Raw genomic sequence first — 18,847 nt, forward strand, 5'->3', positions numbered from 1 at the left:
TTACCATCTCTCTCTCTCTCTCACCCTCCTTCTGCCTATTTTTGTTATTCCTGTAGCACGGTGACCGCTACGAGTTCCTCTGTCGCTGCTCCTTCCTGGAGATCTACAACGAGCAGATTTACGATCTCCTGGATCCTGCCTCCTTGGGGCTCCACCTCAGGGAGAACATGAAGAAAGGAGTCTTCGTGGACGGACTGATCGAGAGGGCCGTAGCTAGCGCCAGTGAAGCATATGGTGTAAGTAGTCCCACTAACAGTTAGAATTTTCATGGGCAGGCCTGATAATTGCCCGATAGTTTCCCGATTTATTATTTTTATCCCAATTTTTTTTGTCCCAATTTTCTTTTCTCTTTTCCCTGATTTTTTTTTCCAACCCAATTTTACCCCTATTTTTCAGATTGTTCCCTTATTTTCCCTATTTTCCCCTATTTTTTCCCAAGTTTCTTATTCAAAATGGGGGAATGTTGTTAGATGCCATTTTTTTTTTAGTGCTCACTATCACCCCTGCATGGGTCAGAAGTTTCATGTAGTCACACTGACAAAAATTTAAATAAACCACCTTCCTGATACTTGTGTGACACTATACAAGTGTGATATCCTTGTTCATTTTGGACTTGGTTTAGTAGTCCTGTTGAATCCAATTTGACTTTGATATGATGACATGAATTTTCATATAACTCCAGTAGAATTATTTTGGCTTTCAATGTCTTAATGCAGTTCCACATGAATTTACTGTACATGAGTTGTTTAAGATGTCTTATTTGTTTCACACGTGAATGAACATGAGCTCTGGCTTGGACATACTTAATTGTGAGTTAAAAGCTCAGTGAAAGTAATACAGGCCTGATAATAACCCAATTTAAATCGGTTTCCTGATTTGTATATATTTTTGTCCATATTTTTTTTTTTCCCCAACTTTCTTTTCCCCGATTTTTTTCCCGATTTTTTTTCCTTCTTTTTCCCAGAATTTTCCAGATTTTCTCTATTCTTCCCTATTTTTTCCTATTTTTCCCAATTTTTTTTACTCAAAAAGGGGGGAATGTTGTTAGATGTCATTTTCCCCCCGGAATCTTCTTCTTCTTTTTTTTTTTACTCAAGGGGGCGTGGTTGAGGGGAAAAAAAACCATTAATTTTTTTTTAATGCTCACTATCACCCCTCATAATACTGGTTGAGTGCAAAATGATATATGTAGTATTGAGGCGTATTGAAGGAGGTGCGATGGCTCAGTGGTAGAGCAGTTGTCTCGTAACCGGGAGGTCCCGGGTTAAAAACCAAGTCAATGCGCTAGTGCCCTTTATTAAGGATTAATCCTCATTATCAAGTCCATCGGAGAGAACTTAAAGATGTCAGTCCCCTGGTTGCTTGAATACTTACAAGCATACACATGCTTTCTTTAAAGGCACACTGTCCTACTTGTAGCTACTTGCTCCCTCTATATAGAAAACTTCCCCAATCAGTGCCTGTTGGTCCCCCATGATCCTCTTTTTCTATTGTTAAATGAGAGCTGAGTTAATGAGATAGCCACCTGTCACAGTGACCTCGCTGGCTCGCTGGGTGGTCTAATCCCTTCTAGCTGAAGTAGTAAAGCCTGCCTTTAATAGCAGTCAGGTTAAATTAACAAATAAACAAACAAACATGCACTCACATACCTTTTCCCCAATCGATTATTTAGGTCCTTCAAGCTGGATGGCACAACAGGAGAGTAGCAGCGACCTCTATGAACCGAGAGAGCTCCAGGAGTCATGCAGTGTTTACTGTCTCAATAGAATCTAAGGTAACAATCACCTTAACAGTTTGAAATCCAACAACAAGATTTGCCTTCGGTATGCAAACTAAAGTCAGGCCTGATAAAAACCCGATTTAAATCGGTTTCCCGATTTTTTTATTTTTCCCGATTTTTTCCCGATTTTTTTTTTCTTCCCGATTTATTAAAAAAAAAAAAAAAAAAAAAAAAAAATCTGGATTTTTTTTTTTTTTTTTTTTTTTTTCCGAATTTTTTTTTCTTCTTCCATATTTTATCCTGATTTTCCCGATTTCCCTCTTATTTTCTCTACTCTTCCCTAATTTGCCCTAATTTTGTCCAAATTTTTTTCACTTGAAAGGCGGGAATGTTGATACATGCCATTTTTTCCCCGCAAATCCTCTTCTGTTTTTTTTTACTCAAGGGGGGCGTGGTTGAGGGGAAAACAAAAAACCTATTTTTTTTTTAGTGCTCACTATCACCCCTGTAAAGTGAATGCAGAAATGATGAAAATCTCTTGCATGTTTTGAATTGAACGATATGTATATTCATGCTCCTCAAACTCAGACCGTTTATTAATTCTGATTACAATGCTATCCCCAGACTTCAGTTTCAGATACTGGGGGGTGTTTCACAAAGATTCTAAGTCAAACTTAACTCTAAATTGGACTTAAAAATTATGGAAAGCCATTTATAACCATAAAATAAGATATATTCAAAAGCAAAAATTCAAGTAATTTAAACTTTTCATAAATTCCACATCAAGAACATGAAATCTCCCATGATAATAGAAAATATGAATGATTTGAATCAATATTTTATAAATTTTAAAATAACTTTTACAAAATATTTTCAAAGATGCCAATGGCTTTTCATAATTGTTCAGTCCAACTTTAAGATAAGTTCCTCTTAAGATCTTTGTGAAACACCCGCCTTGTATAATTATGAAAATTTTATGAAAAATGATTATCCTTGTAATCAAAGAGCAATTTCTGTACTTGTTGCTGTTTTAATTATACGCACATTTCAAATTTTCTTTTGCCCAATGGATGTCAACTGATTCTATTTTCTTGACTGTGTTTCTACCTGGCAACAAACCCAAGTCTTTGTGATAATGCTTGCATTATTTTTTTTAATAGGAGAAGAAAGCAGGAGTGTCGAACATCCGAGTCTCCCAGCTCCACCTGGTGGACCTTGCAGGGAGCGAGAGACAGAAGGACACCAAGGCCATAGGAGTCAGGTTAAAGGAGGCCGGTAGTATCAACAAGTCCTTGTCTATCCTAGGCAACGTCATCATGGCTCTCGTGGACATCGCTCATGGCAAGCAGAGGCATGTCCCCTACAGGGATTCCAAGCTCAGCTTCCTCCTCAGGGTAAATTTCTCATTTGTAGTTATTACCTCGTTGTCTATTCCTTCTATGTTTTTTCTTTATTTTGATTTTTTTTCCTTCCTTTTCCTCCTCTCTGTCTTTTCTGTCTTTCACCAAGGTATAATTTGTCTGTGATTTGTTTACCAGGGCCCCGTCTTACAAAGAGGTACGATTGATCCAAATCAATCGTAAGTCCTCCAATCAATCGCAAGTTTGCAGTCTCCTATCTCTTATGTACATAGTTGCGATTGATACCAATCGCAAATAAGTTTCATATCAACTCTTTGTAAGACGGGGCCCTGTACATGTATGTGTACAATGCCTCAACAAGAATGTGTCTGATGAAGATGAAATGGGGTGCATAATATTTACTGGATTATTGAATCTATGCTTGTTTTCATTTTGTTCTTTACCTCCTTAGTTACAGGTACATACAGAAATGAGTACACCCTTCCTTATATGATAATATTCAAATGCAATTTCAAACTTGCAAAAGTTTTCAAAGAATAGCAGTCTTACGCTGCATCCTAATAACACTACAGGTTGCCCCCTGTTTTGTAAACATATTTTTTTGGGGTGAAAGTTTGAAAAGTGCAGATTGATCTATTCCTATTTGTGTTTATTTGACTTTTAGGATTCTTTGGGAGGCAATGCTAAGACCTACATCATTGCTAATGTACATCCCGATGCCAAGTAAGTGTCATGTAACTAACCAAAGCCATCCATGATAATTTGATGTACATAGTGTAGATAAACCCTTCTGCATCTGGGCCTTTTTCAGAGACACTTGAGGTCTTCAGTAACTGCTCTGAATTGATTTAAAGCCTTGTTGCGCAGTACTGTACATTTGTGCATTATTTTGTAGGGAGACTTTTGTGCATTATTTTGTAGGGAGACTTGAAATGCAGAGATGCCAACCAGTACGAATAAATCATATTTAGTACGATAATAAGAGAGAAATAGGATATCACCTCTTAAACTTTTTCATTAAAAAAAAAAAATTCTCATTAAATTTTAAGAAAAAGAGCTAAAATTATACTAGACCGTACTTACCAGTAAAACATTTTTCTGAAATTTCACTGGCCCGGAGCCGATGGGCCAGTGGTAGTGTCGAGTTTTCGTGAAAATCTGATTTTTCTCTCCAAAATCTGATTTTTTAGGATACTCAGTCTGTTTTTTTTTGTGTCAAGAGTAGTGCTGTAACATCACGGATATCTCCAATTCTGTTTAACCGCCAGTCAAAACTGGACGGTTTTCGGTTAAACAATTTATTTAATTTTTTTTTTATTTTTTAAATAGTTTTTTTTTTTTTTTTTTTTTTTGCAGCAAGCAGGAAGGACTTTCATTTAACTGTGAGATGCATTTGTAGGCGCCATTTGTGCTTGTGAACTTGTCACAAATAATAGTAACAATGTCGTTTTTAGAAGTATGTGTAAGATCATTAATGTCAATTAAAAACAGTAGAGGACCTATGATAGAACCTTGTGGTACGCCGTGTGTAAAAGTTGGATGAATTATTATTATTATTATAAACTACATATTGAGATCTATTACAAAGATTACTTTCAAACCAAGTTGACAGACAAATTGGAGTGTTGTTCTAGTTTCGGAGCGGTGAGTCAACTCACAGATTACTGAGCTGGGAGACATTGCCAGGCATAGTGCCAGGTGGAGGGGCATAAATCGGATACCGGACGGTTAAACGTTTGACTACAGCACTAGTCAAGAGGTTGGCGTCTCTGGTAATGTACTATAATAGATACTAATAATAGACTTGCAATAGTATCTAATGGCCTCAAGAGATACGTGCATCTTCACCAGATGCTTTTTGACAGGTATTTTACTGACATTCAATTGAAGTTCATGTCATGATGCAAGACATAATTCATCTGTAATGCACTGTTAGATTGATATTTTCAAATGTTCTTTTTCTGCTTTTTCAGGTGCTTTGGTGAGACACTTTCAACCCTGAAATTTGCCAGGCGAGCAAAGATGATCAAAAACAGGGTAAGGATATCAAAGAAAATGTGGAGTTTATGCAAGGTTTTATCTGCTTTTTCAGTCTGCCTGGTTTAAAGATAAAGACCAGTTTTGGAAACGCCCCCTCGCAAAAAACGAAATGGAAGCTCTTATTACCAATCATGTGAAAGAATATGTTTTGACTAATACGTGATGTTTGCCGAGATACCACCTACTAATTGATATATTTAGTAAATTATAAATATCTATTTGGACCTGATAGATATCTCGCACGTGTCGCGTAGTCCCATATACATCTTTCTGTGTACAGTGCTTGTAACTTTACCAAGACTGGGCCAAATTTCTTATCATTTTGATTATTCCAGAACCTTGCTGTACACACCAATACTATATGCTAGATGATCGACCTTTTCTGATCAATTCCACAACGTTTCTTTCACAATGTAATCGCATGACCATAACTGGTCTTTATCTTTAAAGTGGCATTGAAAGGATCATAATGTCATAAAAGGTGTTATTAAAAAGAGAATCATGCAACAAAAATTAAAAAACTTTTGGAGATTTCCTCACTTCTTTCCAGACTGAGAACCCTTTTTTCCTTCTTTGTAGATACATATCATCCCTGTGTGTTTATCTACAATTTCACTGGAACAATATATTTGAGAGTATGTGGACCGAAGATGTCTTATTCAACACTAGTATGACAAGCTGATTTTTAAAGTCTAAGTGAAATATTTTTCTTACCGAAAAATGTGAGTAAAATAGGTCAGAATCAAGTAAAACAATGTGAATATAAATACAAATTTGAAAAAGTGTTCTGGCATGTTTTTTTTAAAATCTGGGATTGATGCAGATCTTTGTTATATCTTTTTTTGGTGATGATAAATATACGAAGAGCGTCAGCTGAAATCTAATTGGAAGAAGGAAAATAGGGCAAAAAACTTTCCCAACGGTGTTTCTCTGCAATTTCACCCTGTTTTAAAGTGTAAAATGGTAAAATTTATTCTTCATTTGATCATGCATCATTTGTTCTATCCTCCCTTCCTTTCCCCTTTTGGCCATCCTCTATCTACCCTACCAGGCTGTGGTGAACGAAGACACCCAGGGCAACGTGATGCACCTCCAAGCTGAGATCCGTAGGCTGAGGGAAGCCCTGTGTATGAAAGGGGCTGAAGGGTCGATCCCCAGGGGACCCAGTGAATCCGGTGATAGTCAAATGTCTAATAGCAGCACGGAGAGTAAGTACATCAGGCCTGATAATTACCTGATTTGAATTGGTTTCCCGATTTATTCCTGATTTTTTCCAAATTTTCTTACTCAAGAGGGGGGGGGGGGGGGGGAATGTTGTTAGATGTCGTTTTTTCCCCCTCCGAATCCTTTTTTTCTTTTTTTCTTACATACATCATAGCTGCCAAACATTTTCTATTTTGGAGGACTTCAAGTTGGTCTTCAAGCTATTGTTTTGAACCCTCAATTCCTCCTCTTTCCTGAAATATTCTGCGTGAAAACTATGCAAAATAGACTGTATTCCTAATTGTGCTTTGAGAAATTCCTAAGTTTTGCTGTGAAAGTTGGCAGCTATGCATGCATGACAGGTGACCTGAAGTTTTCTGCAGTGGTATTTGCTCCATTGTTCAATTTTATTTCACCAAAGCAATTAAACAAATGAAATACATACATGGATTATACATTGTTACATAAACAAGAATAAAAGACATTAACATACAATATCAAAGTTGCTTGATAAATAGCAGCCAGAAAGGAAGTGACCTTTATCAGTGACCAACCTAAAGAAATTATATAATTAAACAATAAATGTAAGTACCAGATTACAATGACATGACAAAATACAACATTACCAAAAAAAAAAAAAATACACAACACTACCTGAAGTATAATAATACAGATAAATGAAAGAAAAGGTTTAAATCAAATTGATGAGGTTTTGATTAGCTTTATTGCAATACTGAGATGAAAAAAATTGTTATTCCTTTATATTTGTATTCAACGTTAATTCAACTTTCCATTGATATAAAGTTGTATTTTCATCGGATAGGATCTTTAAAGGCATCGTTTAACAATGTTAAATCTTAGATGCACTGCACTACTTGTTATCAGTGTCTGTGATATGGTGTAATATTGAAGTCCTAATTAAATTGTGCTTCAAAATGATCAAAAAGTGCCTCAAAAAAGTACAAAATCTTTGCATGACCAGTTTTACCATACTCGTTTTTCCCAATACACTGTAGTGTTATGAAAACCTTTAAGAAAATGCAAAATTCGATTTTGATTTCCAATCATAAATATCTAAATAATCAGGGAGGCGATCGGCTTGTAAAAGTCATGGGGTTTCCTGACTGACCTAAAGGTTTATAATTATCATTGAAGCATGAGCTAAATCCAGGATTTTGTTTCAGAATCTGAGACAAAGTTACCCAATCCCTGCATAATGATATCACTTCCTTCATTTGAATGACTGCAGGTAATGGGCCAGTATCAGGACAGCAGTCAGGCAGCAGCGGCGGCAAGTGGAAGAAGTATTTCTTGGAGGCTATGAGTCTGAGGGACATTGTCGAAGTCGAGAAAAGGGTAATTACATAGTCATGATACAGTAATGATCAGTGTCAAGGGAATGGGTGAATTGCGGTTTGGTCTACACCCAGCCCGTCTACTATCCACATGGTCTAATAATCAATTTGTCTACTTATCATTTGGTCTAATGACCTGCCATTTAGGCTAATAGTAGTTTGGTCTAATTTCTGTATGGTCTAATCTCCAATAAGTCTACTACCCATTTGGTATATTGCTCATTTAGTCAAATTTCCAGTCAGTCTAATCGCCAGTTTGTCTAATGATCATTTTGGCTACTACCCATATTGTCTAATAATGTGTAATTGAAGCACCATGAATGTCAGAACCTGGCGGATACCGGTGCTGTATGATTATCCATATTATTATTATTATAATAATTCAATCGTTAATAAAGAGCAAATGGCGATAAACCAAGTGAATGACAACAATACTTGTAGTCTGATCCTCTTCACAGATTGAAGACAACATATACCAAAAAACCTCTCTGTAAAGATTTCTAAGATTTACGAATTGAGCAAAAGAAAAGCTACCTATTTCACTTATCACATCAAAGGAAGAGCAGCAAAATAAAAACAAAACAAAACGACAATAATATTTTCAAAGTCTTTGTCAATATGGGAGTTTTGTTATTCATCAAGTAACATTACAAATTATAATTAAAACAAAATGGTTCATCTGTTTGAAATAAGAAGGCACTTGCATTTTTACCGGCTTAATTTAAAATTGACCCTTTTCTTGGTCTGTCCCCAACTGTTATTGTTGTCACATTTAAAGGTATAGACCAGTTTTGGAAATGTCCCCCTTTCAAAAAATGAAATGGAAGCTCTTATTACCAATCATGTGAAAAAATATGTTTTGACTAATACGTGATCATACAAATTTTGTGGGGAAACCGCCATATATTTGGTAAATTATTATATCTATCCGGAATGGATAGATATCGCGTAGTCCCATATACATCTTTCTGTGTACATCGCTTGTAACTTTACTAAGACTAGGCCAAAATCATTTTGATGATTCCAGAAACTTGCACTATAAACCAATACTGATATGCTAGATGATCAACATTTTCTGATCGATACAACGTTTCTTTCACAATGAAATCGCATGACCAGAACTCAACTTTCTCTTTAACGTCACGTCTCTTGTTATTTTCTGAAGGAGATGCGAGAGAAGGTCAGCAGTCTAGAGGAGCTGTGCAGTAAACGTGATCAGGTCATCAGCTCCAACAAGATGATCATTAAATTCAGGAACAGCACCATCGACATGCTTCAGAAGACCAAGAATAAGGCTTTGTTAAAAGAAGACAGAGACCTCCTAAATGTAAGTCATCGGGCAGGATTCTTTTTAATAATTTTGTCCTTTTGGGGGTGGGGGGAGAGGGGCATAGTTAATTTCACTGTACTGCTTGGGTTCTGTGATATCAGCCTAAAATACACTGTCTAAAACATTTTGAGTTCTTTTTCATGCAGTGACTGGTATACACTTTTGTATATATGTTATGGGGTTATTTGGACCTTATGACCTGTAGAGATGAATACAAGAAGATTCAGAAAATTACCTACTCTGAAACGCAGGTATGGGACTACTTTTTCTATTGATATGATAGACTACTTTATTTACTCATCTATACTTATCTCATCAATTGCGCACTTTCCTTTTATATTCTTTGGTTGATCATCATTTATTTGCAGTCTTTTATTTCTAGAGTGAATTTTATTGAATCTTTTTCGGGGTAATACACCCTTTCATGGTTACGAGAGTGCGCATGCGCTAACATTGCATGGCGCCATTTTAAATTGCGAGTAACTTTTATTTTATGAAGCATGCAAAGCGCATGTGTCAATGTGATGTGAGCGCGCAGCGCAGGCAGTGATGCAACAATACATGCACCTTTAAAAATTTTTGATGCAATGTTTACTTGCAAATTAAAATGGCGGCCTTAAACATGAAGGGGTGTATTATCTTAGACATGAAATTCCAGAGTAACATTGAATTACATTGTATGATTGCCTTGGTTCGTTCACACTGCCTGGGTTTATTCACACTGCCTTGGTTCGTTCACACTGCCTTGGTTCATTCACACTGCCTTGGTTCGTTCACACTGCCTTGGTTCATTCACACTGCCTTGGTTTGTTCACACTGCCTTGGTTCATTCATACTGCTACACAGGAGAACTTGAAGAAAGAGATTGAGCAGCTGCAGGAACAGCTGGAGCACAACCCCTTTGTCATGCGCTACGTTGTGGAGAACCAATCCCTGAGAGCACAGAACAAGAAGCTGAAGATGATGGAGGCCGTACGTAGCGGGGAAGCCATGGCTGCAACCAAGGCCGAGGAGCTGGAGACACTCTTCCTTGAACTCAGAGAAGGTATGTCCTCTACAGAGATGCCAACCAGTATGATTAAATCGTATTTAGTACAATAATAAGAGTGAAATACGATAATACGATATCACCTCTTAGAATACGTTTTTTCATCCTTCAAAAAAAAGAAAAGATAAGAAACCCCATAATAACCGCTGAATTGCATAGAAAAGTAAACCCCCGCAACCCCAAAAAAACTTTGCTTTACAATTGAATATTAATGATAGAGCAAACATTTTACTTGACCGTTCTTACCCGTAAAACATTTTTCTCAAATTTCACTGGCCTTGGGCCAACGGGCCAGTGGTAGTGTCAAGTTTTTGTGAAAATCTGATTTTTCTCTCCAAAATCTGATGTTTTTTTTTAAAGGATACTCAGTCTGTTTTTTTGTGTCAAGAGGTTGGCATATCTGCCTCTAGCATTACTCTGCTGTATACTTCAAGTTGATGTCTTTTACGAAGCTCCTTTCAGCTTTCCTCTTTAAGGCAATTCACAATGGATTGCCACACTGGTTGTCAGATTTGTTCCTGCTTTCTGTACTTTCTGATCTTTAGGTGCATGTTCTCCAGTTTTGGGGAGCATTCTGGCATTCTTTCACATGTTTAATAATGCTAATGTAATAATGTTCACATCCTATTGGGTATATATAACAAGAAGAAAAGCAATGTAGCCCAATAATTTAATTTTGATTTTGCATTATCAAGTAGATATAGTTGTACTATATGCATCTTGAGACTTTGCCTTGTCATAAACAATTAGCTGTCAATAAAACTGAGGTCCTCCTATTGTATTTTCTATCTTATTCTATTATATTTTATATCTGGCTCACCATACTACTGGTACTCCGTGTTAAAGTTAACTTAACCCCATCCATGCCATCAGCAGCAAATCTAGCCCCCACAACTCAAGTATTGAACACTTGTTTTGTTATTATTGTTAAAGGTATAGACCAGTTTTTGAAATGCCCCCCTCTCAAAAAATGAAATGGAAGCTCTTAATACCAATCATGTGAAAGAATATGTTTTGACTAATACGTGATGATACAAATTTTGCCGGGAAACCGCCTACTAATTGATATATTTGGTAAATAATTATATCTATCCGGACCGGATAGATATCGCGCATGTGTCGCGAAGTCTCATATACATCTTTCTGTGTACAGTGCTTGTAACTTAACCAAGACTGGGCCAAATTTCTTATCATTTTGATGATTCCAGAACCTTGCAGTACACACCAATACTTATATGCTAGGTGATCAACCTTTTCTGATAGATTCCACAACGTTTCTTTCACAATGCATTCGCATGACCAGAACTGGTCTTTACCTTCAAGATCTTTTTCTGAAGCAGAAGAATGTTGCCTAATATTTAAGTTTATTCCTAATGAATATCTTTCTTAAGCCCGATTTGATAATGACATATGCAATTGAGTTACCAGTTTTCACACTTGAAAATTCATTTATGACAATTAATTGAATCGTTTAAAAGAACTTGGTTACACAGAAGGGGTTCAACATTGTAGTGTTTCTTTTGTGACTCAGGATTGTCCAAGAATCGTCGGTACAGTAGCACTCCTGTAGACGGGGAGAAAGTTCCAACGTCAACTTTGGTCATCCTTAAATCACAGATCAAGAAGCTGCAAGATGAGCTGGAAAATGTAAGTTTGCTTCTTCATCTCATCAAGCACACTTATTTTAAAACTCTGTCTTAGCAGGCCCCTCTATACCTGCCAACCCTTCCGAATAATCCAATTAAAAAAAAAAAAAAATTATTTCAATTTTATTTTGGTGCTAAAGCCACAATTAAGCTTGTTTTGTCATGTGCTGCGATTTGAGAGTTCACATATTGTGTCATTGAATGGCTGCATGATCAAGCAGCGAATTATATTCGCTTTTTGGTACAGATTTACCGCGTATTGCCAGTTACACTGCCGCTGAAAGTGTGATAACTTATTTTTGAAGGCATATCGTGCTAAAAATTCCTAATTCTTATTTTTAAATGGTCACCTGTTTGTTGTGGTCACCGTCACTGCTTACATCTGTTAGAGAACATGTGTTTTGAAGAACCTGTCTTGAAAAGGTCACCTGTCTATAGAGTAGTCTACTTAACTGCTTCCATGTAATAAGACAAAATACGTGTTTGTGTTGTGAACATGTCATGGAAGGTCACCTCACCTGCTACTTTTTGAAAGAAAATATTTAGTAGATCATTCCCTGAAACTAGGACACCTATCCACATCGGTCACTTTGCATGCACTTTCTCTTGTATGATCTTTATGGACAGGTTAGACTCTTACCAAGTGGCCTTTGCTAGATGTAATGTAGAGTGGTGTAATTTCTTTTTCTTCTCAATGATGTAATGCAAAAGGAGAGATGGTCCAACTCTCATTTGAGAAATAAGTCCTTTCCTGAACATTGTAACCCTTTGGAAATACCAATCACTGGAGCAAATGTTGCAGCACCAAGAAAGTAACCTTTGACCTTTGCCCCCATTATCATAATCAGGCCAAGCAGGAGCACGCCGAGCAAGAGGAGATGACAAGGACGACCCGTCTTGACCTGGAGTCAGAGCTGGCAGCGTACAAAAAAGCCAACCTTGACATGGAGAAGACGCTGCAAGGAATGAAAATCAAGAACAGGATGGACCGGGACGCAATGAATGACATCCATATGCAGACCATCAAAGTAAGTCACAAGTCTACAAGTCTACCCTCTCCCACCAAAGATATGTTCTGAAGAGTCTCTAGGAACATGTACAACAAGTCTGGCTGTATCTTTGCTCTAATCGATGAAATGGTCCGCTGTTTGAAGTAAAAATCTTTTGAGTGACCAGTTTTACCATACTCGTTTTCCCCAATAGACTGTAGTGTTATGAAAACCGTTAGGCAAATGCAAAATTTGGTTTAGATTTCCAATCATAAATAGCTTGATAATCAGACAGGCGATCGGCTTGTAAAAGTCATGGGGTTCCTGACTGACCTAAAGGTTTATAATTATCATTGCAGCATGAGCTAAATCCAGGATTTTTTTTCCTCAGAATCTGAGACAAAATACCAGATCCCTTTAACCTTTCACCACCTTCAACATTATATAGCCAACTACATTTTTGCAATTATCAAATTAGGCATTTTTACACAGTATCACATTTGTATATTAATTCATGCTCATACATTGCACCCATTCTCAGTCAATCACCACACCCAAGAAAGTAACCTACCAGCTGCGTTCGCGTACGGTGCTCCGAACAGCGGGAGAGACACCGGGCGGGCCTGGTTTCGCTGGCTTGTCTGATAACGGCAGTCCCTTGAGGAGCCACAGCGCAAACAGTCTTGCCCCCAGTGGGGATGTGTTGGTGACTAACTCTTCGCCTGCCATGTCGGAGGAAGGGATCATTGATGAGGAGATGCCGGAGCATGTGATTGAACAGTGCAACGAGGCTCTTACCATTGAGCTTCAGAAGCTGCAGGTTGGTTTTATAACCCAAGTCCAGAGAAATTGTCATTAGGCCTAAAAAAAAAATGTTGTATTGCCCTTTGCGACTGACCCAAAAATTTTGAAATCTATAGTCAACTTTTTAACAAGTTTTTTTTTAAAACCGTTTCTTTAGAGAAAAAAATGTATTAAAGCATTCAAAACTGAAAAATATCAGCCCAATGAGACCTGAATTGGTATGGGTCTAAAATTATCTTTATAGCAATTTTAGATCCTAAAAGGGCACTATAAATGTCATGAATAAGAATAAGAGCAATAACCATGCACTTTGAAGGCATTTGCAGTCTGAAATAAGAACTCAACTATCCCTTTAATGAAACAATATATAAACTGATGTCTGAATCTCCTTGATTGCAGGACAAGAATGCCAATCTTCAACAGCAGTTGGAGGAGCATGAGTCACAGAAACACAAGATGTTGCAGAATAGCAGTAAATTGGATCATCAGCTACAGCAGATTACAGAGGTATGATCTTTTCAAACCCAATAGCATATGGCAGCAATGTATTACATGGTACTGAGGTGGAGAAACAAAATGAAAATGAGTGCATAATTTGCTTCTATACTTTGTTGAAATATTTCAAAGTCTAACACTATTAAACCAGAAATCTTCTTGATATGAACATTTTGCAAATTTAAAAATTCATTGTTTGTAATCCAATTTCAGAACGTGGAACTTTTACAAATCTGGAACATTCATGAAAAATTCATGAAAATTTCATCCATGCCCAGATTTTAAGTGGTATTTGAAAGCACTATGTTCCCACACAATTGGTTTTTCAGTTCCTGTCATTCACAGTGATTTCAATATATATTCCAATGTACACATGTATTTTTCAATGTATATTTCAATGTATATTTCAATGTATCATTCGCTTGACCAGCTCTATTCGACCGAGTCCCAGGCGTGGCAGGAGCATGAGAAAGACCTGACCACCAGGCTAGCCGAAGCAACCATCCAAATCAGCACCCTGCAGAGAGACTATGAGATGACCAGAGGGGAGGCGGAAGACTTCAAGGTGATGCTTCAAGCCGCAGACAAGGAGATCGGACAGGAGAAGAAACAGAAGAGCAAGGTCACCCAGGACTGGGACAGGGTTAGGGCAGCCCTTGATGCTCAGGTAAGAACTTATCTGCCATTTGTTCTGGTGACACTTTTTCTGGTAACACTTGTTCTGGTGATTTTTCCTTTAAGTTGAACTTAAGTCTAAGTTGGACTAAGAAATTATGAAGAGCCATTTGTAGCCTTAATATTAAATATTTCCAAAAGCAAAAATTGAAGTAATTTAGGATTTTCATAAATTCTACATCAAGAATATGAAATCTCCCATGATAATAGAAAATATGAAGGATTTGAATCAACATCTTATGCCTTTTAAATAACTTTTACAATATATTTTCAAGGATGCTAACAGCTTTCCATAATAGTAAGTCCAACTTAGGATCTTTGTGAAACACTCCTCAGGTGACACCTTTTCTGGTAACACTGGCTCTGGTGATATTTGCTCTGGCGATACTTGCTCAGGGGTAGTAATCTTCTCTGTTAGGAAAAATATGTTTACTTTCATCAACTTAAGAGCATCAACTTAAATAGGCTGCCTAATGTCTATGGTTGAAGCAGACATCTAGTATGCAAGCACCAATGGCGGTGTTAAGTCTGTGCATTTAGTCTATTATGACAATTAACATCTTTTCCCCCTCACATAAAAGATTAAATAGTTTTTACAATCCCCCTGCCCCAGGCAATAATTATTTCACAAAAAAAAAAAGATATAGGGTTAGGTAGATGAGGTTTAGGCAAAGAGTTGTGCAACTTAATTGGCCCATGCAGTATTGGAGCACACATCATGATCTTGTACCATTTTCCTTATTCTTAGAGGTGCACCAACTTATGGGATTGTAAATCGGTTTATACATCAATCAACAGAAAAAGAAAAACTGAAGAAATACTTCTTAAAAATTTGCAGTCAAGTGTTTTCATAAGCCTTAAAGCCACACTGCACTGCCTGTAGCTTCTTGTGCCCTCTATATAACAAACAATGCCTAATTGGTGACCATTAGTCCCCCAAGATCCTCTTTTTCTTATGTGATTTGAGAGCTGAGTTGATGAGATAACCACCTTTTCAGTGAACTTGCAGGGTGGTCTAATCCCTCCTTTACACTAGTACAGATGGCCTTTAAGGTGTTTTTATAGCATAGACTATAAGAGGATGAACAATGAAAAATGATTGCTTATTGTTTTTTCTGTTTGTATTTTTGTGCAGGTGGTACGGCTAGAGAATGAAATGTGCGGCCAATCCAGAGAGTTGGAGAACCTAACGGAAGACAGAGAACAGCTCCAGGTCAGTCATTCAGTATGCTCAAAATTATAAATGAGGATTATTTTCAGATGCTAACAGAGGTCAAGTGAATAAAATATGTTAGCTTTCTTATTGCTATTCTCATGTGGAAGAACGTCATAGTAGCATTGATACATTAAATGCATTAGGCCTGAATGGCTTTCACTCATGGCGAAAAATAATCTGTAACTTTGACCAAATTTTTGTTTAACGCTGCAATATTTCCCATATACCTATATTTGTGTGCAGTACCTTTTTTGTTCTTGTTTGTTTCTCTGTTTTGGACTCTTGAGGCCCACCAAGCATGTACATGTATAAAGTACATAGTTCATTCATATGAAATCACAATTTGAAAGACCGTTTCTCGCTGAATGTGTCTAGTTCTGAATTTGTAACAGTACTTATCTCTCTCTCTCTTACACCTGTTTCATTTTCATAACACAGTTGTATTTTTAAAGATAAAGTTGAGTTCTTGTCATGCGATTGCATTGTGAAAGAAACGGTGTGGAATCGATTAGAAAAGGTTGATCATCTAGCATATAGGTATTGGTTTGTACTGCAAGGTTCTGGAATCATCAAAATGATAAGAAATGTGGCCCAGTCTTGGTATAGTTACAAGCACTGTACACAAAAATATGTATATGGGACTACACAAACATGTGGCATAAAAATCTGTCCTAATTTTTGTGCTGTTACATGCTATATTCAGAATATTACAGCATTTGAAGAGCCATGCCTTTCAGGGATCATTTTTTATCTGATGTTCTTCCACACTTGCATAATAACAATGATAATGCTCATAAAGTAATTTTCACCTGTTCCCAGAACTCAACCTTCTCTTTAATGAGTACTATTTCAAGTTATTTTGGGTATACATGTAGTATTCAGTTGCACTTGGTTAAATTCCACTTCTCATCGTATTTGTCTCGATCTTGTAGGATGCATACAACACCTTGCAAGCGGAGCACGAGTTCCAGCAGCAGAGGGAGGCAGACTTGGAAAACAGACTGAAAGGAAAGAAAGCCGAGATCACGCAGCTCCAAGAAGAGATACAGGTACTTACCAAACTCACGTTTGTATTTGAATAACAGGCAAAGGGACATGGGACATTGCATGTGTATTAATGGTAATGTCTTTGAAAGCTGAATGTTGAATATGGCAATACTTACATGTAGAGCACTTTGCAAAAACTGAGGATTTCAACAGCGTAGGAAGTCAGAGCAGGAGAATAACATCAATAAGAAAATGTTCTTCCCCTTTATCTTTTTTTCTTGTCCTTTCTCCCTTCAATCTCTCCATTTACTTGTGTTACATTTCTGTATTTGTTTTTGTTGTCTTTAATGTCTTGTCCTTTTCTTGTCAATTTTTTTCTCTCATTGTCCCTGTATTCCTCTCTCTTTTACTTCTTAACTTTTATTTCTCTTTCCCATTCTCTAACTATCTTCCTCTCTCTCTCTCTCTCCCTCCTCACCTCTCTATCCCTCTGTTTATCCTTCTCTCCTTCTTTCTATGTATGACCCTATAGCAGTTTAGTAATTTGACGATCTTGACCACTCCTTTCTCGTTTGGTATTGTATTGATTGAAATGTATTATTTTTTCATCTTTATTGCCATCTTGTACTTTTTATACCTGTCTGTTTGGCTCACTATTGTATATTTACTGTATCTATAACTTTATTGTATTACTTGTAAACATGATCAGTCTTGGTCCTTGGACCTTTGAATCATGTATATTTATATGTCTTTTTAAACCGAAATAAATAAATAAATAAATAAATAAATAAATAAATAAATAAATAAATATTACAGAAACACCTGGAGAAGCTTGACAGTGAGCGTGATAAGAGCATGCGGTTGACTGCGGAGCTGCGGCAGGGCGACAACACCAAGAAGGATCTCCTAGATGCCCAGGAACTCATCGATCAGTTCAGAGAGGAACGGGATGATCTCCTTCACAGACTTGATACAGAGGTAAATATTGTTTCTCTAACATTGGATCTATTTTTAGAAGACAAGACCATTATAATGTTAAAGAGATCCGGTAATTTTGTCTCAGATTATGAATCAAAATCCTGGATTTAGCTCATGATGCAATGATAATTATAAACTTTTAGGTCAGTCAGGAACCCCATGACTTTTAAAAGCTGATCGCTTTTCTGATTATCAAGATACTTATCATTGGAAATTGAAACAAAATTTTGCATTTTCCTAACGGTTTTCAAAACACTACAGTCTATTGGGGAAAACGAGTATGGTAAACCCGGTCACTCAAAGATTTTTACTTTTTTGAGGCACTTCTTGATCATTTTGAAGTGCAGTTTTTTAGGGCTTCAATATTACACCATATTCTGATTCTTGTTTTGTCTAAGTATCGATTCTAAAAGTAAATTCATTATTTTTTGTTTTGTTACGTTCTCTAAACTGATTTGTACCAAAATACTTTGTTTAGCTGTTTAAGGGGTTAGGCTTGACTAGCACATGTGCTATTATCTGGCCCCTTTTACCAACCAATAGTTTCTCTTTCTGTATATGTAATTATTGTATAAAATGTATGGAATGTATTGCTGTTGGTAAATAAATCAAAATCAAATCAAATATCACAGACACTGATAACATGTATGGCTGTGCATCTCAGATTTAACATTGTCAAACGATGCCTTTAATGATCATATGTCATCTAAAGTCCTCCCTCTTATTTTATTGCGGCATGTGTATACACAGCATGCATCATTTCATCAATATGGGGGGGGGGGGGGAGGGCTTGATGGATAAACAGTTCACTCATAGTTCATTCACTGATTTTGTTTCTGTGCTGTGGGCTGTGCCATTCAAGACTTGTTCTATATCTTCTTTGTAAATATGTAGGCGCTGAAGCTATCTTCTTCAAAGGATGATTTGGAGACGGTCAACTCTGCCCTGACAGCAATTAAGAAAACTGATGTTGAACAGAAGGTAGGTGGATAGTAGTTTA

At 36.9% G+C, this 18,847-nt stretch overlaps 1 protein-coding gene across 3 annotated transcripts in view; it reads left to right on the forward strand.

Annotated features, from left to right (window-relative positions):
* Positions 1-18,847, forward strand: part of KIF15 (kinesin-like protein KRP180) — a 50,392-nt gene that overhangs the window by 7,230 nt on the left and 24,315 nt on the right. For all 3 annotated transcript variants that reach the window (XM_030975044.1, NM_214491.2, XM_030975045.1), the window contains 18 exon segments: positions 57-236; positions 1,673-1,774; positions 2,881-3,114; positions 3,746-3,804; positions 5,055-5,118; positions 6,173-6,329; positions 7,574-7,680; positions 8,845-9,006; positions 9,856-10,054; positions 11,589-11,704; positions 12,552-12,731; positions 13,234-13,512; positions 13,896-14,003; positions 14,422-14,658; positions 15,802-15,879; positions 16,815-16,931; positions 17,686-17,847; positions 18,742-18,828. In XM_030975044.1, coding sequence (XP_030830904.1) covers positions 57-236; positions 1,673-1,774; positions 2,881-3,114; positions 3,746-3,804; positions 5,055-5,118; positions 6,173-6,329; positions 7,574-7,680; positions 8,845-9,006; positions 9,856-10,054; positions 11,589-11,704; positions 12,552-12,731; positions 13,234-13,512; positions 13,896-14,003; positions 14,422-14,658; positions 15,802-15,879; positions 16,815-16,931; positions 17,686-17,847; positions 18,742-18,828 — 2,628 coding nt within the window.

This window comes from Strongylocentrotus purpuratus, unplaced genomic scaffold, assembly GCF_000002235.5.
Source record: "Strongylocentrotus purpuratus isolate Spur 01 unplaced genomic scaffold, Spur_5.0 spur5_scaffold_8, whole genome shotgun sequence".
Lineage (NCBI taxonomy): Eukaryota > Metazoa > Echinodermata > Echinoidea > Camarodonta > Strongylocentrotidae > Strongylocentrotus > Strongylocentrotus purpuratus.